General features: G+C 38.6%; 1 protein-coding gene across 2 annotated transcripts in view; it reads right to left on the reverse strand.

Moving 5' to 3' along the window:
* The window catches only part of DSCAM (DS cell adhesion molecule), a 481,343-nt gene that overhangs the window by 26,303 nt on the left and 433,826 nt on the right, over positions 1–21,214 (reverse strand). Inside the window, exons 27-30 of one of the 2 annotated variants that reach the window (XM_068914257.1) lie at positions 17,115–17,291; positions 9,264–9,294; positions 3,558–3,673; positions 669–818 (exon numbers count right to left, since the gene is read on the reverse strand). In XM_068914257.1, the coding sequence (XP_068770358.1) occupies positions 669–818; positions 3,558–3,673; positions 9,264–9,294; positions 17,115–17,291 (474 nt within the window). Of the gene's footprint in view, positions 1–668; positions 819–3,557; positions 3,674–9,263; positions 9,295–17,114; positions 17,292–18,605; positions 18,793–21,214 lie in introns of those variants that run through there. The other variant, XM_068914268.1, reaches the window with a different exon arrangement.

Raw genomic sequence — 21,214 nt, forward strand, 5'->3', positions numbered from 1 at the left:
TACCAGCTTTTAAAAATAACTCACTGCTAGTGAGCTACACTCCTGTAATACTCCTACCTCATAAGTATTCCTTAGATTTGTGAATTTCTTTTCCATTTACAAAGATATGGAACATGTTCATGAGAGTAATTAAGAAGAATGGATTGCAACAGTATATTTATTATAGTATTTTAATCATTATAAGAATAACTCAGCAGGAAGATATCTGGGAAAAGTAATTTACTGTAATAACTAAAACTAGAAATACAACTTTTTCAGAAAAGCAATAATCAGAAATGTATTTCTTTCTTGATGGAGGAATAAGGATAGAAGATGTATTTTGAAATACATTAAAGATTGATCACTGAGGAAAAAAAATATTAGACATTAAAAGCCATTAAGCTAATTTTCTCAATAAATTCTAGAAATTAGCATGCATTTCCTGTAATGAAAGTCAAGTATGAATTGTTTCAAATTACACCTACATTTCAGATGCATATGCAATTTTTTAACATATTGAATCTGTAAATGCAGTTGAATAAGAAAATGTTCTCTGCTGACCTAAAGAGACTTCTCACAACTTTCAGACTGAAGAAAAAAGAAAACCACGAGAATGTAAATGCAGGAGTAGAATATTCATTTTCTGTAGCTTTCTCCTCGCCAGATAACATATTCCCTTATACGCTTACTTGTTCCTGGCCGGGCATCAGAAACATCCACCAGCGGTCCTGTAGCTTGTGACACAGACTGGTAATGTACTGTGTGAGTGACAGTCAGTGACTTCTGCTTAGATGTTTCTCCAAAGTCAGCATCAGTTAGTAGAACTGTTGATCTGTCATCTATTATTAATAAAAAACAGATTTTGAATAACAAATTTCATTTATGTTTTCACAACACAAAATAAGTCCCCAGGCTTATCATCTGCGTTCCACCATGACAGTGGCAGCCTCCACTTCTGTGCAAGACTTTGAAGTGTGTACCACAGTTTGGGAACCTATGGGTTCATCTTCTAAGTTCACACAAAACTACGGAATGAGCGTATCTTTCATGTCTTTATTTCATCTTACAGATCTACAACAGAGAAAGGCCATTCAGTGTCCTTCCAAAAAACTCAATTGTGCATAATTATTTTTGGTTTATTGTTTGAACACTGCCTTCTCCCTCTTCATTTTCATGGAGCTCAGCTGCACTCTTCAGTAACATACTCAATTCTTTTTTTTTATTAATATAATTAGTGATGTTCTCAGTGAAATCACCAACATCTTCCCAAAAGGGGACTGTTAGGTAATGTCTGTACCCTTTACTAGCCATCTTTTTCCTCCACAGGCAAAACGTTGCAGAATGATGGCCATGACCCGAGAGTACTCTTAAGGACCTGCTTAACTTTAAGCACCTGAGTACTCCCAGCGAAGACAGTGGAAATATTCTTGTGGGGGAACTAAACCCAAGTTTAGCATTTGCTCTTCTGGAAGCTAAGGACTAAGACCTACCAGCTCTCTCTGCACCAAAGAGTCCTTCCTGTGACAAACCTCACTATAACAGCTTTGAAAAAGGAGCTTCAGGAAGCCTTATGCAAGCGATAAAAGTTTCTTGCAAACTAGTCAGTCCCACTGATTGTGGGCTTTCCTCCAGCTGCAGAAGAACAGCAAGAGATGAAACTGGACCTTGGAAAGGACTGGAAAGAAAAGATGAGCAGTGACTCCTACTGCTATATGGCTTTGCTGCCTATTGCTTCCCTACAGAGTAGGATATATTCACCAAATTTGTGCACAGACCTCGCTCCCTGTGGCAAGTCAGTGCACTACCGTGCTTCCTTTTTTTCAGCTGGAATCCTGGTGCTATATTTCTTTCTCTCCAAAAAGGAATCTAGAGAGACTATGTGGCTCACTTGACTGCAGGAGGTTTCACAGCAATAAATCTTCGACTGACTTTGTGCCAGCAGAACAAGAAGTTGCAGGCTATCAGACTTTCTTTTGCATTCTTTGCAGTCTTTTTTTATCTATTTGCAATAGCAATAAAAGCCATGAGAACTTCCCACTATGCTATCCCTGTATAGCTTTGTGATGTATTTCTAAGCGGACTGGCACAAATCGGGCTTCTGTGCGTTTACTAGTCAGCAGAGGCTGATATACTTCGTCTAACCGTTCCATTTTTTGTGACTTGACAAGAGACCATTAATATGAACCGTTCTGCACAATAACATAGCTAGCATTTTTTACCCAAAGAAGGCCATAAATAGAATGAGCATTATGAAATCAAATTAGTTTGTCTCTGGCAGAAGATGAGCTCTTATTCAGGTTGGGAATAAAGCCTCTTGGCAGTAAACTATGTCAAAGCCTGCCAAAGTGCCTGCTTGCTCTGACTGGCTTTGTGTAGTGCAGGCTACTACCACGACACTGATCGCATTGCTACAGTTAAAGCACTAATGGCATTTCCACTATAAACCCCTATTGCCCAGCAACTCTAACTCAAAAGTAAAAACTGTCTTGAGGATGAAGCTTGCAACAAAAGACTGCATCACAGAAGCAAACTTCAGGAAGCTCAACGCAGGTTTAAAATAAAACTGTCTGTTCTTCAGGTGAAGCACAAATCTCTCCTTCAAATCCACTGCTATGAACTGTGAAGCGTGACCTGTGAGGCCATCTGGCAGCAGGCATGACAGCACAGCGGGCAAATTCAGCATGTTCCTCCCCAGTCACTGGCACGGCCAGGGGCCCCAGAGATGCTCTGCACTCCTCCCGGCTTTCCGAGGCTGCGCCAGCCACGTCCTCCCTGGGACAGCAGGCACGTTCTCTGCCATCGACGGCTTCTTCTACACAGATTTTTGATGCAAAAAAAGTCAGAAGTCTAACCAGATCAATCATTCTGGAAGGTCTTGCCACACTGTGTACCCACACAGTCCCGAGATTAGTTTATATACTTATTCTGTTGAGATGTCAGCCATCTTGTGTTGAAATATTTTGAAACAAACAGAAAGTCATTTTCATGACATTTCAGCTGTGTGCCAGCCCCAGAGAAAAATCTAGTTATCTGGCATATGCAATGTTTTAGACTTGAATTTTGCTTAGATGCACAAATGTTAAAAACAGATCAAGCTGTTAAAATACAAGATACCATTTGATATAAACAGGTGGGCAGGACATGTAACGTGTAAGTTTTAGAGGATGGCTGTTGCAAATCTTTAAATACTAATGTTGCAGCTTCAGAATTTCATATAATTTCATATAATTTCAGAATTTCAAATAATGATCAAACTGTCTAGTTAAAGCCAATACAGAAATCAAAATAAAAATTACAAAATTGCCAGCCTTCATTTATGTTCTTTTCAAGCTGCTCTTTCTACCAGTTTCATTTTCCTACTGTCCTGCATTATTTTAAGCGTTGCACTTAGATTACTTAAGGTAGAAAATGATCCAAAGGGGTGGAAAAAATAATCAGTTCACTTTTCAAATGCAACAAACTACTTTGTAGCTCTTTTTCTTGATGTGTGGGGTGGGGGGAAAGGTGTGAAGGCAAAGGAAGCCCACCTAAAGTTCCTGCTACATAAATCAACGAAAATAAGCCCAGCGAGCATTTACCAATGGTCTCCATTGTGTCCCTCTCCTCAATCAGGAGCTGCGCTCTAGGAATATCTATGTGCATCCTCAGTGTCTGCTGCTGCTTATTAAGTGTATCTGATGTCCTGGTATTCTTGCTAAAAATGAAAGAAAGGCAAACACATTAAAATCCACCCTGGATGAAAAGGTACTTAAACACCTCTTCATTTCAAATCCATCCGGCTCAGTCCAAAAATAAAATAATCATAATCAGCAAAATTCTCATACATTTTATTTTCCCCTCTTCAGAACAAATATATGGTATTAATTTATAGCACATTACAAGGCAGTTCAATGAACGCACAGTGTTGGGTCTAATTCTTTTTCTGTAGGGAGCTGCTGAAAATTTCATATTGTTTTCTTCATATGTTATCACATAATGAAATTAATAAAAATGCTTTGCAAGTCTGGGCTCTTCTTTCATTTCTCATGAATATGAGTAAAGCAATATATAGCTAATAAAACAGGTTTGCAGGAAAATGATGTCTTGTAATAATTTCTTATAGTCATTATTTTTCAATCAGATAAATTCCAAATTCCAGTGAAACTGATAAATTAAAAAATAAATTAAAAACTAAGGATTGCATTAATACTAATAAATTGCATAAAAATAAATAAAGTTTTTAGTTCCACTGGCCTTGCAAGGGCAAGAAACTGCAAGTCTTATTTACATTCATGGATTATTTCTAATTGATTGATGCAATATTCCAAAACAAGGAATATAAAACAGCTATTGTATGATCATGCAACTTGAAACAATTTCATTTTGAAGTTTGTGTACCAGAAAATTACTTCTTAAATGAGCTGTCTTCCAAAAGCAAATGAAAATGGATAGTAAAACTGCGTGCTACAATCATTTCCAGTATAGAGCTTACATCAAAAAATCTTCATACTGCACTAAAATTCCAGGAACTTTTTGCCCCTTCACATTTAATTACTCCTTGGAGGAGGTAAAATCTTTGCAAACACTTGTTTATGCAGGGAGGCTAAGGAAAGTTAAGGCAAATCAGCTAATGGTCAGATTTCAATAGTCACACCTCAAAGAGCTTTAAAATCCAAATGGAGGTTCATTTTCTGGTGTAAAGCAGCTGTAGATCATTTAGTTTAATCCTCCTTTGGCATTGAATTATTGTTATTAATGGAATTGTCACTATTAAGCTGCTTGAGGATAAGCTCACTTCTTTCCCGAGTGAGGGCCTCTGCACAGGAGTTTGATGTAGGTGTGTTGAGATCATATCGCTACATAATTTGCCTTAACTTCTTGTGATATCTCCATGTGATTGAGACCTAAGGAGCCCAGGTTTAGGGGTTCAGCTAGAGCCCCTTCTAAGAGGAATCTCCACGTCACAAAACAATCAGTAATCCTGCCCTAAATCCAAGAGAGACGGTAAGGTCCACAAGGCACACGGGAACACCTATCTGGCAGATTCTCACCTTCTGTCTTCCCCTGCTCTTGAGGTCTCCAGCAGTACTGCACCTGTGCATCTCACAAGCTTTAACGTCCCTATCTTTACCTAGAACATTAGGCAGTACCGTTGTCTTGATAGTGCAGATGGATAGCTAAAACACACTCAGACAGCCTACAGTTGGTGCCTGTTTAATCATAATGAAAGTAAAATATTGGGAGAGCTACCCAGGGTTGACGGATTTGTCTCCATATACAATCAGTGGAGAATTGTAGTTAACGTGTCTTATTAACCACATAAATTTTCAAAGACTTTAGGATCCTTAAAATGCAGATAAAGTCTGCAAAACTGACTTTCTCAAAGTCTCTGCACAAGTGAGATGCCATTCTTCTACTGTTTTCCATGCAAGTTGCTAAAATGTTAAGAGAATAATAAATTGATAAATTTTTTTGCCTCTGATATATGCTTCCATATAGACTTCTGAACAGTCAGACTGCACTGGACTTGCCCAAGATCATATAGCAAACCTGTGATCAAATAGGAAATCCAATCTGTGGAGATCTAAATTCAATTAATAATCAATAAGCCAATAATTATTGGATATATGCAATCATGTATGTATACAATCTGTGGAAAACAGAATCCAGTCCAATAACTGCACCTTTGGACCCCCTCTTCCACTCACCAGGGATGCACGAGACAGAGCGATCACATCACACAGTTTGCTCAGAGAATTTAAACCCCAGAATCCTGGTTAGAGCTAGAAGGTTTTCTGCAGTACGAACATTCTGCACTCTTACTACTGCGAAGTATTCAACCATACAGACAAATTTAAAGATCACAGAGAGCAAGAGGACAGTTCCCTGAGTTTGTGATTGTATTACTCACCTGAAAAGAGAGAATTCTGAATTCCAGTCTTTGCTCCAAGGGCAGTTTAATGCAAAAGACATCAAAAGTCCTTCAAGACAGAACTGAACTGCAGGACTCTGTATTCAGGAAAATGCTCTAAGTTTGATAGTTTTACTTTGTCTTGCGTGATATCACTCCTCCTTCCTAGTGGCCTAATTAATTATCCGCACAGAAGCATGGGGACACGAAGTGTCCAAACATAGAATAGACAATGGCAGTAGCAAGTGGGTTACTGCTATCTCTTTCTAGCTCAATGAATCTTGAATTATTTTCTGCAGACCACAATAGCTCAACTTTAAGGTGAAACAGCCTAAAATGGCAAAAGTAATTAAGTGACTTGGCAGTGAAGCAGAGATTTTTAGGATTGCAATTTTGAAGTTTGGTGTCCAAGTATTTTCAAACCTAGCAAAACCCAGACACATAACAATATATTATATGAGAATTTCAATCATTAATTTTTTAAAGGGAGAAAGTACACTCACCTGTATTTTCATTAACCTACAAATATAAAATGCTAAGACTTTAAAATCAAACATGTGCTATGGTTACTATATACTTGTCAGAGTTTGTAACGATCTGTTTATAATACAGCCCATTCCCTCTGGTGTGATAAATCTCCCAGCTCCAAGTTGTTAGACACTGGGAGCCTGTGTGGGGAACAAGTCAGGATATGCTTGCTGTAGTCTTTTACTCCACCTAGGTGTCTGCTTTTGGCAGATACTGGGCTATACAGACCTTTGGGCTTGACTGAGTAAAACTTTTATTCATAATCTGTAGATAAATGTATCTTTTTTTAAAGCAAGTACAGCGTATAATGTATTTTGAAATAGTGTGCATAGTTAAAAGAATACCCCTCTCTTTAAATAACCTTTCTAGATCTTTAATAAAAAATAAAGTTAAACCTACCAAGATAGCTATGTAAGGGGATTAAACATGGTGCCCTGAAAATCCAAAGTCATTCTGAGGGCTTGGCAGAGACTCAGATCACCTCATTACTTCCTGATGTCTAAGCTGGTAAAAACATATGGAAAACTACATCTTGTAAACAATTGACCAGACAGAGGGTTATTCATGGGGAAAAGATTCCTCACCCTATGTTCAAAATTAGAAAGCTGAGTCAATTGCTATACTAATTCACAGTGACCTATCACAAAGAAGTTAGCTGGATCTATGCTTTGACCCAAAAGAAACATCAGAAAGCTGAACTCATACTGCAGTAGGGATTTTTATTTGCTAATTTAAGGTATCAGCGAGAAGCTACACAATCCCCACTAAACTGCTGACTCCTGGGGCTTATCCTGCTCCCCAGATATTTGACTTGAACAGCTGAACCCACAAACTTTCAAAGCAAAGACTAAAGCTCCATTCTTAATTCTCTTTATGCACACTCATAAAAATCTCCTCAAAGGGGAAGATACACAAAGTTGTTCCCCTTCCCTCACGGCTTCCTACTGAGCAGGGAATTGTATCTTTTCTGCTTTCTGTCCAATACTTAAACGGCAAGACATAGCCTAAAACATCCCCTCTTTCTTGGTATTTGTACCGTAGCAGATTTCAGTAAAATCAGATACAGATACAAAATATCAGGAGCTTTATGTTACTATGGCTTTGGAGAGAGCTTAATATCCTTTGATTATTAACATGCTAAATCTTCAGGAACATCTAGACATCTAGTGATGGCAGGTGGCTGAAGTTTTGGCTGGTGATATTTCACAGATTTCTTAGAGGCACCTGAGCATTTAGCCTCTGGAAAGCAGGTTCCCCAAAACAGCATCACTTTGAGACCTCAAAATTGTGAGGGGCTTCTGAAAATGTAGGCCTATATCGCCTATTTCCTCCACAGCCCTATTTCAATAATAATTTGCCTTTTTCTGCACATTTAAAAGAGAAATATAAAATATGAATATTTTAAAAAACAGTAAGATTTTTTTGATAAATAAAGGAGAATGGGGGGAAACTGACTTGATGCAGATGAGGAAAACTGCAGATGAATTACCTAGAAAACCAGCTCAGAGCTAAAGGCTGGGACTGCTCAGGCAAGGGTGGGGAACTGAGCTCTTTCGAAGGACAGCATTGGCAGAGGAACAAATGGGCCCAAACTAGCTTCTTATGTTAGGAGTTTGATGGAGTTTTCTAATGGTCAGAGGACTGAGATTCTGCAATGGCTTTCTACCAGCAGTGATAAGATCAGTAAAGCTAACCAAGTTTAAGACACTTTACCGGTTTGGTGGAGGTATGAGGTGGTTACCAGAAGAGGGACTGAATACGGTGATCCAGGAATTTCATCCCAGATCATGCTGTGTTTCTTTAAAGAACAGACTTACCACATATGTTAAGCTGTGCCATTTTTCTGTGACATGAAAAAATATCAGACAGTATCTTCTTGAAGTTGTTTACCTGCTGTTAGCAGGCGTTTCTAACCCACAGATCCGAACACTATGACTTGATCTGCATCACCAGTCTTGTTAAAATTAGTGGGGCTGAGATGTATTCAGCCCCGGATGTATCAGATGTATTTGCAGACCGACAGTTTAGAGCTGAGTTTACACTAAATCCATCTGCCACTACGTCTTGAATAAGTGTACTCTTACAATTCTTACAAAGTTTACCAGGGGTGAGGAGGTTTAGAGTATAGCTCAGTTGGTAAAATATCTATAACTTTTTTAGATTTGTTGCTGAAAAATAAAGACATTTTCTAGCAAATCATTTGACCTTAGAAATAATCCTTTGGCAATCCCATTTTCAAATATACGCAGCAGTTTTAAAGTTCAATATTTTCCCCAGACAAAACAATAAACATTGAAGCTATGAAATTTCCATCTCTGAAAAAATTGTGATGCCAGAATAGTCGTTCTTTTGCAATTCAACAATAGAGTTAGATTTCTGGATAGTGATCTGATGGAACAAAACTGAAAAATAATAAATGGATTTTCCTACTCTCACATACCTTAGGGTAAAAGCAGCTAGCAATAGCGATTTAGAAAAATATAACCATAAAGTTTACAGATATTTACTTCCAGGCACTTATTGCCTTCAATTAGAAGATCTCTGAAGAGCAATTATTTTGGTATACATTATGAAAACATTTTTGTGAATAGGAAAAATGTCCAAATGGATCTACATATGTTCTGTAATTTAACCAACTAATATAAGAGTTCTCAGTTTTTTATCATTGTATTCGCTCACAGATACTGTCTCACAAAATGTCTTGTTTCTTCTATTTCCAACCAGTGACGTGTCCTATTCTTAACAAACAATCAAATGGTGTGCTTTGAGAAAGGACTTAGGAGGCTTTCCCCTTATGATCATTTTTAAATATGATTTTATAATTGACACACAATTTTCAATTAAAAAATATTAAATTTATTCTTACCTCATAAGCATTTCAGCCAAACTCTTTGCATCTAAAAGAAAATGGAACAAACGTCAGTAGTTTATATTGCCTGCGTTATAAATGAAATTCTGTTTGATAGATGGACTGCTAGGAAGCAAGTGATTTGAATCAGCCATGTATAAAAGACTACTGTCATTTCTCAGATCAGGAGCAAAGATAAAATAGTCTCCAACAGTCGCTACTTTTGTTGAAACTGCATTTGACTACATTTTATCTTTCTGCTCCACAGAGCCCTGATCAGTTCCCCAATAGCACCAAAAATGCTTAGAGACAAATAAACTACTCCTAGCTTTGAAGAAAAGTCAGCATGGAATAAGATAAAAACTTGAAAAAGCTACAGAAACTCCCTAGAAGTAGAGACAGTGTAATAGGACTCTGCTCGTCCAACACCAAAGCTATCGACTGAGCGGACAGGGAAGGAAAAATACAAAGGAATAGAACAAGCTGACATCATCTCTGAGCAGGAACGGAACCCGAAACTGGAGAAGCCAACATGCCACTTCTAAACCAAATCTGATTGCATGGAGGTCTGAGCAAGGGAAGTCTCCAAAGAGTCAGCTTGTTTGGCTGCTGTGAGATACGAATGCTTTTCCACTAGCAATAAGGCAAAAATACTTTTGGGTCTTCAGAGGACAGTCTATACACAAAATAGGAGGTAGCTTATTCCCATATGGAACAGCCCTGCAAAATGAGGCACTATGGAAGGAAAAATACTCCTGTTTTTGCTGTCATTGTCACTGTTATCATTAACACAGAGTCCTTTTGCAATATCATTATTCTGGTAAATATCAGATTAAAGGACACAGATGAAGACTGGTAGATCAACCTGGTTCTTCAGGTAGATCTTGTTAACCTTTCTCAATATAAATAATTTCTATGGGATTATTCACCCAAAATAGACAGCTATGCTTTGTCCTCCTACAGTCCCCCCTAAACAAACTCATTTAAAAATGCTGAGTCTGGAGTCCTGTTGGAGGAATAGTTGTGGCCTGTAGCTAGCATGTCCCCAGGGGTCAGTCCTGGGTCCAGTCTTGTTCAACTTACTCATCAGTGACTTGGAGGAAGGGACAGAGGGCCTCCTCAGCAAGTTTGCTGATGATACTAAACTGGGCGGAGTGACTGATACACCAGAAGGCTGTGCTGCCATTCAGAGGGACCTCAGCAGGCTGCAGACATGGGCAGAGAAGTTCATGAAGTTCAGCAAAGGCAAACACAGGGTCCTGCCCCTGGGGAGGAATAACCCCATGCAGCAGGACAGGCTGGGGGTTGACCTGCTGGAAATTAGCTTTGCAGAGAAGGACCTGGGAGTCCTGGTGGACAACAAGTTAAGCATGAGGCAGCAATGTGCCCCTGTGGCCAGGAGGGCCAATGGTATCCTGGGCTGCACTGGAAAGAGTGTTGCCAGCAGGTGGAGGGAGGTGATCCTCCCCCTCTTCTCAGCCCTGGGAAGGCCACACCTCAAGTGCTGTGTCCACTTCTGGGCTCCCCAATACAAGAGAGACATGGAGCTCCAGGAGTGAATCCAGCGGAGGGCTATGAAGATGATGAAGGGACTGAAGCATCTCTCCTATGAGGAAAGGCTGAGGGAGCTGGTCCTGTTCAGCCTGGAGAAGAGACGACTGAGGGGGGATCTGATTAACATATGTAAGCATCTGAAGGAAGGGTGTTGAGAGGATGGGGCCAGACTCCTCTCAGTGGTGCCCAGAGATAGGACAAGAGGCAACGGGCACAAACTGAACCACGGGAAGTTCCATCTAAACCTGAGAAAAAACTTCTTCACTGTGAGGGTGACTGAGCATTGGAACAGGTTGCCCAGAGAGGTTATAGAGTTTCCTTCTCTGGAGATATTCAAAAACCATCTGGACCCTGTCATGGGCAATGTGCTCTAGAGGACCCTGCCTGAGCAGGGAGATTGGACTAGATGATCTCCAGAGGTCCCTTCCAACCTCAACCATTCTGTGTGCGTGCGTACGTGTGTGCGTGTGTGTGTGTGTGTGTGTGTGTGTGTGTGTGTGTGTGTGTGCATCCTTAAGTAAGCAACACAGCACACAAAGCACAACAATAAAGCAGCTTTGTGTGTAATAAAGTGAAGCAAATCTGAGAAGAAAACAACTCCAAGTTTCAAGTCTTCAAGGAACTCTCCTATTATGTGGAATTTTAAATGTCTTCTCTATCTTCTGTTTGTAAATCTAATGGCACCTTCTAGGACATTTGCTGAAATTGTCTTTACCTTCTCCATGTCACTTCTGAAACCCTTTTCATTTCTTAATCACCTCTTGGGTCTCCAACAACTATTAACATTTCCTTGCTTGTGATCTTATTAAATACGTTGTCTTTAAAATTCAGAGAATGCAGGCAGAAACAAACCACCATATTAATGTATCATTCTGGCTACATTTGTATTCATTTAAAAAGGAATGGACAAATGGCTCTTTTTATTTGCAAAATTACTTCCAAGGACTTTCTACATTCTGTTTCTCTGACATTCTGCCAACTTGTCTGTCTTAGGCTTTACTCCTCATTCCTTACAAGCTGAAATTTTGTGCCTCTGAGTTTGTTTGTTGCACTCCTTTAGTTTTTATTTTCTCCCTATTCCTTTTCAGCACAAACCACAGCATACTCCTAGAGAATGGAAGGATTCTTCATTTGAGATGTCCCATCTAATGCAAACAATGCTCTATTTTGGCACTGAGCCATTCTATTTTTCACTTAGTTTTGGACTGGCTTTTGAATAGTCTTATGCAGTAGCACTGCATAATAATATTGTATGAAGATGACAGTATCTTATCTTCAGTAATAAACCAAACCAACAGTATGTTCCCGCTCCCAAATGACATCAGTGATAGTTTTGCTACTGATTTCTAAGGACCTAGGAAGGGACTTAGTTCTTGTTAAGAATGCCCAAAAAATGACGCATTGGTTCAAAGTCATGGTTTGCTTGTTTTTTCAGTAAACATTATGATGCTACTTGTTATTCTTGCAGTACCAGGATCATGAAGAGACTCGATGCACATATTCTCCCTCTGGCACACTTAATAATGGTGATTTAATATCCACATATTTCTTTCACTGTGGTTGTAGCTTTTGCAAAGCAACGATTACCTCCTTATGTGCAGACTACGAATACTTGAGCAAGTAGTTCAGCACTCATGAAAAGAGGACACAGCTGAAGTCTGATTGACCCAGTGTCCTTCAGTTTTTTTTTTTCTATTTGTTTACCAGAATAAAATAAAAATCTTCATGGGATGTTTCAGCCAAAATGCTGTAAGAATGCTGAGAGCCTGAAGTTCTTAAATGTATCACACAGCAACAGACTGACTTGTGTAATTAGGTAATCATTCAATCCTTCCTTCCCCCTTTATTTTTCATGCACTTTTCCTAGCCCTTCATAAAGTAGACTTGATCTCAGCAGCCCTATGCCAATCATTTGAAATGGGCACTTGTTATCGACTAATCAAAGATTGGGCGCTCTCAAAGTAGATGTTTTTTTCCCCCCAAATTCTCTTTATCTCCAGCCAGCAGTGAAGGAGCACAGGACATGATTTATCTGACCAAATGAAGGCATTTACTCAGGCTGAGAAGAATCCTGCCCAGCACTCCATTGACTGTATTGACTAGATTGCCAGAGAGCCTTGGGTGACCAGCTCAGATGCATATATTTAGTTTGATGAATCCTATCCCAGGATCCACACATAGATATACTTACTTTTCCCTACAGTTCAAATAACCCCCCCTCACATCTCCTCAGATGCTGCACAGCATATTGTGATGCTCCATGCTACATCTGGAAAAAATATTACTTTCTCATCATTAAACATATGTGACTTCATGTTCAAATGCACATTTACATATATTGTAGGTGGAAGAGATGCAAAGGAGAGAGTTTGCACATCTTCAACAAAAATACCATGAGGGATCATGTGTTGTGTCAAAAGGCGAATGAGAAAGTACTGCAGAAAATGAAGTAATTGCAGCATCAGGGTTTAACATATCAATTCTTCAAACAGTTTGTTACAATGGACAGCAGTATTAGCATAACAAATGATGAACACACAGTTTAATATATGACCGGACCAAAGTAACATCCTGAGAAAATGAAGTATCGTATGCATCTGTTAAAGCAACACCCGGAAGTCTAAGGCAACCAAATATGATAACAGTGTGTCCAAAATATCAGCTACAGGAGAAATGCTAGTTTCACAAACTAAGGAGTATAGACTGCCGATTCCAGTGTGCATTTCGTACACAACACTTTTCGTCAATGATTGGAGAGTAGTTCATAAAGTAAGTCAGTTTCCCAAGCAATATCCCATTTCCCAGCTTTCAGGTGGGGAAAACTGGGCTCCGAAGGGCTAAGAATGACATAATGAAGATGACCGTCACCTGCTATGGCCAGGCAGATATCCTTCAGCGAAAAGACAAGCTTCCCTTCACAGTGGCTTTGACGCACAATTGCACAGAGGGATACAGACCCAGAGACAGGCCTCACTTTCACTGGCTGGTGCAGCCTTCTTTAAAATTCTTAATACATTTCGCTTGCCACTTGGGAAATCAGAGGCCATGCTACAGTTTTAAATTGCATGCTGCCACTTTTGAACTATCACGCTGTATTAATACTTTCTGCTTGGAGAACTATCATGCTGTATTAACACCTTCTGCTTGGATTAAGGTGAGTTGAATTTAAAAACAAAGGGAATGCTATTTCAGTTGTAGAGGAGCGAGGTTAATAGTGGAGAGAAAGAGTGGTAAGTCATCAGATTTCTTTGTTCTAATACACACTGACCTACTGAATTGCTGTGTGAACTCCAGCAGTCAGTTGTCCTCCTTGTGCCTCACCAGTAGAACTACTAAATTGGGCCAAGATCAGGGCTTTGCTGAAAACTACGCTTTCCTTCTAAATAGAGTATTCCTGGAGAAATAAATCATACTAGGTATGACACAGGAAGAAGATACGTGTTTAGCTGTCCCTTCATACTAAAACAAGCAGTAAAATCACTAAGAACAGAGCGCATGTTCCTCTGCTCCTACATTCGCCTTACAGAAACTGGAACCTTATTCCCACTGTCTATAAACATAGATTCAAATGTTTACATGCAGAATGGACTGCAGAGGAGTCTACAAGTCCCACTCTTCTTTCTCAAGCAAGCTGAATGAAAACACATCTCCTGGGGCCACAGGAGCAAGAATTGCATTGGAACTTGTATAAAATCATTCAGAAGGTTCCACTATGGGATCTATTATTTCCTATGTAGACTACAGGAAAGTCTCTAACGGCTTTCGAAACACAATCTAGGAAAAGCGTGTCCTGTATCTGAATAACAACAACAACAAAAACCAACAGGTAATATATATCATAACATGTAATAATGATAGTATAGTTTCCTTTTCAAAATTAATTCAGAAGAATTTTGAACACAGCAACAAGTACAGCAAAGCATATCTTTATCCGGAAAATTTGCATGCAAGAGCTCTTTAGAGAACTTACTTAGGAGGTCTCCAGAACAGTAATACTGATCATCAGTAAGACTTTCAAAACACGGAGTAATCTCCAGAAGAGCATAAAATAGTTGGCATTGGGCCAATCTCAAAAAAAGTTTAACAAAAAAAATCTGAATTACTACTGGCCACAAGCTGCAATATATATATATTTTAGTCTAAGGTCATACATCAAGAAACACAGAATACGAGCCATAGTTACAAGGTGGGGAACACTGTCCTGTTCTACTGCAGTCAGAGAATTGTCAGGTGATCTCAATGGACAGGAAGTTAAACACAAACTCTTAATATAATGCTGTAGCCAAAAAGGTGATCCTCACAGGTATAAGCAGAAGAATATAAGGAAGAAGAAGAAAGGATGTTACCTCCCTATCAGGGACTGATCTGTCTACTGCTGGTATACTAAATTCATTTTGTAGAATACACAGGTCAGGAAAGCTACGGAAAGATTAGAGAAAAGCCACTGAATGAATGAAAGATGGGAAATTTACAGGGAAAAACTCAAGAAGATACATCTGTTTAGTTTACAATGAAAGCATTAAGAAATGACTTGGTCAGTGCCATATACGAGAGAGCAAAGATGTGATGGAAAAATGGAACTTCACCTCCTGTATGGCAGACAGAGGTAAAAAGGATCAAATGGTTGAGATTTTAAAGTATAGCTTGACAAATTCAGAAAAGAAGTGAGATGTAATTTTTTGCAAAAACAGTAAACACTGATGACTTTTATCAAAAGTAGTGATTCATTTTTTGTCATTGCGTATGTTTAAGTGAAGATCATATATTTTTCTCAAGTCCTGTGCTCTGAGAGGAACTAATTCACAGAAGTCTTATGTTACGCAAAGATCACAGTAGCCAGTGTTCATCAGCATTCCTTAAGGTAATATAATTGAAGAGTTTACAAATACTTATAAGTTAACAATAAAAACACTAGATGTGCACATCCAAGATTTTCTCAGGCCAAAGAGCACAAAATATCCTTCTCATTACTGCGTGGAATTCCACAATATTTCTGAGACTATAAGATAATAACACTTTTTTCACCTTCTGCCACCACTTTTTTGATGAAAAACATCAAATGCAAAGGGTTAAATGACTTAACAGACCTTGAATGAGAAAGTTATTACACAGCAAGCCACAGAATCCAGAGGTCTTGATTCCCAGAGCTGTTTCTGAACCATTAAGTCTAGCTGTCCTCCTAGACCTATGAAACTATCCATGCCTGAGGACCCTGCACCTCTGTCTTTGTCTCATAAACATCCAAAGTATCATTACAAAAAGACAAATGAAATCTAAAAGAGAGCAGAGCAGATCCTAAGGAGAAAAGAAACGGCACTGAAGGAAACGTGTACACAAGGCTGGCCCTGGTTTTAATATCAGGATCATATTTTGGTTAAAATATAAATAACCTATCATTTAGGTGGGTCTTGGAAACTATCAGACACAATTTTGAGGATGACAAATTGTCTTACTATTATTATTCAGTGTGTGATGTGAAAGGCTTTTTTATCCAAATACCTTAAAAGTGAGGCCTGCTGTCATACACTATAAATTCAGGCGCAGTGGAAAACCTGCAGCACCATCTGCAAAGTGGCAGGGGGGCAAGGGTCCAAAACCTTGTTGTGGCTCAGCTAGAGCATATACTAGAAGACCAACAAAGCTGAATGAATTCATAGATCTAAAACTCACTCAGATAGCAAATACCTGAATTTGAATAAAGATTAGAGAAAAGGACAGGTCATCAAGAAAGCAAATGAGATAAAGACTTGAACAGACGATCTGAAAACCTTTTCATTTGCAGTGAACAATGAAACATCATTGTGATAGTTCTGCTACAATGCATCATAGGGAAAAAGAGGTGGTGACACATTTGAGAATATCTGCATGTGTTTTCTAGCCTATTAACACTTAGCTGCTTTCATTTTATAACTTTACAATCAGGGTTTGCATCTACTTGAAAACAGAAATCCCCACATCGTCAGAACATCTGATTTAGCCCTTTGAAAAAATTATGATTTTAGGTTGTTGAGACCATTCCAGGGAGAAAAAAAAAAAGCCAAAAATGAACAAACAAACAGCAGCACATGAGAGCTATTTTCTTTTCCCTCATGCAAAATCATAATTTACAGAACGGATACGACATTTTTAGAAATTGACTGCAAAATGAAAAAGAAGGAATTTCTGTAAAAAATAGATATGCTTTACCTCATGTCTGTAATGTACTACAGCAAAACGACGTCAATTGGTGTTTAAATCATTTGATTGTGTGCAGCCCCAATTGCCCTTTCATGTTAGGGGAGTAAGCATATGTAGGAACAAGTGCTCTTCTCTTACCTCGCAGCCTCTTCAGTCTCTGCTCCCTCCTCCTCCTCCGCACAATGAGCAGCATCACAAAAAGCAGCAAGACCCCAACCAAGATACAGGAAATGGTCACCAGCATCTTTAGCCCTTCGTTGGTTGCCAGCCCTTCCTCACTTTGCACAACTGACTTAATGAGTGGAGGGATTGTACCTGGAAACAGTGTCATGATATTAGATGCCTATATTAATGAAGACAAAAGATTGAGTTCTCAGGGACTATAGCATGTTATATGTTTCAACCACATGCAGAACATTAAGGAGGATTTGTCCTGTTCAGGATGGATGCTATACTTGTATGTGCAACGGCCATGCACAAATAAGCAGTCACACTGAAAACAAGCCACTGATTGAAGAGAGTCGCAGGTTATCAGAAATTGAGAACACATGCATTAATTGACCATGCCCTGCTTTTGGAAGCAAAATTTCGGAAAGAAAGCCATGGTCACTACACAGTCAAATACCACCACTAATTTTAAATCATGTTAAACCATTACAAAGCTGTAAGAGATCTCAGAACTGCTATCTATTTAGATTACTCCCTACTATGGAAAATAGCACTGCTGCAACAGATTTATGCTATCTGCTGCCCTTTCCTTTCCCTTTCCTTTCTTTCCTTTCCTTTCCTTTCCTTTCCTTTCCTTTCCTTTCCTTTCCTTTCCTTTCCTTTCCTTTCCTTTCCTTTCCTTTCCTTTCCTTTCCTTTCCTTTCCTTTCCTTTCCTTTCCTTTCCTTTCCTTTCCTTTCCTTTCCTTTCCTTTCCTTTCCTTTCCTTTCCTTTCCTTTCCTTTCCTTTCCTTTCCTTTCCTTTCCTTTCCTTTCCTTTCCTTTCCTTTCCTTTCCTTTCCTTTCTTCAATGTACATTTTGTGCTACATAAATCAGATGAATCCTTTATGCAGAAGCATTTTTATATCACGTCTTAAGGGTGCAGCAGTGATATTGTTCTTAAATTCAGATAGCCAATCTGACACTAATTCACTTAAGAGTATCTGACATTATATTCATCAGTAAAACAGGAGCGTAACACTGGATAGAAATGATCAGATTTTGAGAGCGAAATGAGGGAAATGAATCTACAAAGTACAGCCATTGGCAGGCAGCTCACTTTTTTCATTTTGAGACATATTTGCATTTTGAATATGCCTGGCTTTCTGGCGATATGTAATACCTGAACTTTCCTATTCTTTTTTTCTTTCCATCTAAAGGATGTGAGAATATAGTACTTTCTTTGGAAGGCTGCTTAGTTATGGAAGGCTTCTCACTCATTTCCTGACTACTATTAAACTGCTGCATGCAACCACAAATGAGGTTATAAAATGCAAATTTCTTTAAAATGAGTAGAAATATGCAAGCATTGTGAACTGTGATGACTACCGATGGAAGCTATTCAATTTTAACCAGGTACTGAAACATAAAAGTGGCTACTTACTTGCTAGAAGAATACGAGGGTGAGACAGAAAAACAGGCATATCCCTTTTTACATTTTAATTGCTGTATTGTGTGATACAGCTCATTATGCAGTATATGGTATCAGAAAAAATTATGATATGACGCAGTGCAATGTAGGTGCCATAACCACAGTGAAAATGTAGACTTCTATGCTGTATTTTTTCAGAAGAGCTATTTGAGTGGCACGTAATGAAAAGATTATTTCCCTAAGGGGATTGAAATAAGCAAAAAAGTTAGAACTATCGAAAGCTATCTCAGGTACTTCAGAACATTTATTTTCTTACAATTGCATTTTGAATCTTTTTCTAATTTTCCATTGCATTTTTTCCTATAATTTTCCATCTTTTTCTAATTTTCCATTGCTTTTTCAGATAAACACACAGCAGGATTTTTTCTTCTGTTTTAACTGAGATACAGTTTTTGCAGTACTCTAAAGACAAAGAAAATGATTAGATGAGGAAATGGAAAGAACTGCACATTCCTGAAGGAAATGCTAATGACCTTCTTTAAATCCTCCTAAATACTAACAGGCAGAATTTTCCCCTCAATTAAAGGCACACAGAGCATTCCCCTCAATTAAAGGCACACAGAGAGCATTAGCTAAGGACACTTAGCTTCAATATTACCTAAAATTATGCCTTGCTCTCCATAATATTTTGATGCAGGTTAAATTAAAAGAGTAGCCTCATTTGTAGTTAAAGAATAAGAGTTTAGGCAAGCGATTATTGCATTCCATAGCTCTTCCAAGTAAAGCGCAAGCTTCATAACACTGCAAACAAGCAGTATAACTTTAATTAAAAATATATACTGCAAGTTTCATGGAGTTATATAACCTTTACATTATTCATATGTGGATATTCAGCAATCAGAAATTATCAAAACCTAAACCTGCTACCCATTAGGAAAACATTACTTAAAAATTAGCTGTCATTCTAAGTTGTAGTTATGAGTGGAAAAGTCAACGCTTTTTCCAGAACAAAGTCCCAAACAATTTTGAAAGGTTTTATTTCAGGTCAGTTCACCACTACCCTGTGGTGCCCTGAAATACATTGATACTTCATAGGAGTTTGAGTGTCTCTGACCCACTCTTCCCTTGCGGTGCAGTTCATCCAGTATCTCCCATTGCATAGGGTGATTTTAGGACTGTTGAGTGTTTTCCTCTGTTTTAACTGTTCTTCATGGTAGGAAGTCTCCTTGTGGGCTAGAATTAATTAGCACAGTTCAGAGAAGCTACCATGCTGAGCTGATTTAATGTCAGGGCTTTCAGGAGCTGATCTCAGAGCCAGGAAGTTCTTCTGCAGCCCTACCTACTACAGCTGCGCATAGCTAAAAATATCACTCTAAGTATTGAGTGCAAATGTTCTGAAAAATAAGGGGCAGGCAGGTCACAAAATTCTGCAAGCTTAAAATGGTTAGCTGAAATACGGAAAGCAAAGTTGCACGTAGATCTGCCATCAACCTTTTGACCTAGGTCACCATGAAGAGATTTAAGATACAGGATCCTTAACCGCGGTATTTCTCAGGAGCTCTATCACAGATACACATGAGTTATTGCAGTCCAAACAAAACAAAGGACAAACCACGAAACTCAAGGTTTTCTACCAAGTTTCCAAAGGATTTATCTTAAGACTACTAATACTACTAAATTTGTTCTTAGTATTTTGTACCTAGAACTTTTATACAAGTATTATCAAATCTTCAAAAAAACTATCATTATATTTATTTTAACCTAAGGGAGCCTGGGACCCCAAAAAAACTGGAAGGGACAAAACTCACATCACAGAGGGAATCAATCATAGAGGTAGGGTTAGCACTCAAAAGCAGAGACAGTCAGAAGTTTTTCATTGGCGTGATTTTTGTAAATGAAAAATTCACTCCCTATGAAAGCAAAAAAATCTGTAGAAATTATTGATAGGAAATGTTGATTTATAATGAGAAACTATTTTCCAGTGCTGAAGCACCTTTAAATCTACATAGCCTACAATGAATGAATAAGGAACTGTGAGTTTGTAGGGATACCTTTTGTTTAGAAGCACTCAAATAGCTCTTCTGTGAAATCTGTGTGGAAACACACTGGAGTTTTGATTTCATTGATGACAATAATAATCAGTTTTTGGTTTTAGGCCCCCAACAAATATAACAAATTCAGAAAACATGAAAACTGAAATGTGTTTTTCCAGCCATGTTTTCCACTCTCAATCTTGCAGTCACTATCTGAGATCATGCTGCCTCTCTAAGGCACAATCTAGTCTTGGCAAAGGTCACTTGACAAACAAAACCATCAATGACCTCGATGAGAAATTTTCTGTCTGGTCGTGGGCCAGTAAATTTAATACTATAATCATTTTTACTGCTTCATTTTCTCACTTTTAAAGATGCCATACAGCAACACACAAGATCAAGTGGCATGCAGGTCACAGCATGTGAAATCAAGCTATGTATCCCCACCTAACCCAAAAGCAGAGTCTAATAACATTTAAAATCAGTTCATTATGAGAATATATTTGATTTCACTGCTACTGGTATGAGTTTAAGGCTCTGGACCTGCCTTTCCATATCGTCGCATTTTAATATGTGACTTGAGACTGCTTGCCCCAGCCATATATATGTAACAATAATTGTGGATGT

The sequence above is a fragment of the Struthio camelus genome, chromosome 1 (assembly GCF_040807025.1).
Source record: "Struthio camelus isolate bStrCam1 chromosome 1, bStrCam1.hap1, whole genome shotgun sequence".
In the NCBI taxonomy this organism is placed as follows: Eukaryota; Metazoa; Chordata; class Aves; order Struthioniformes; family Struthionidae; genus Struthio; species Struthio camelus.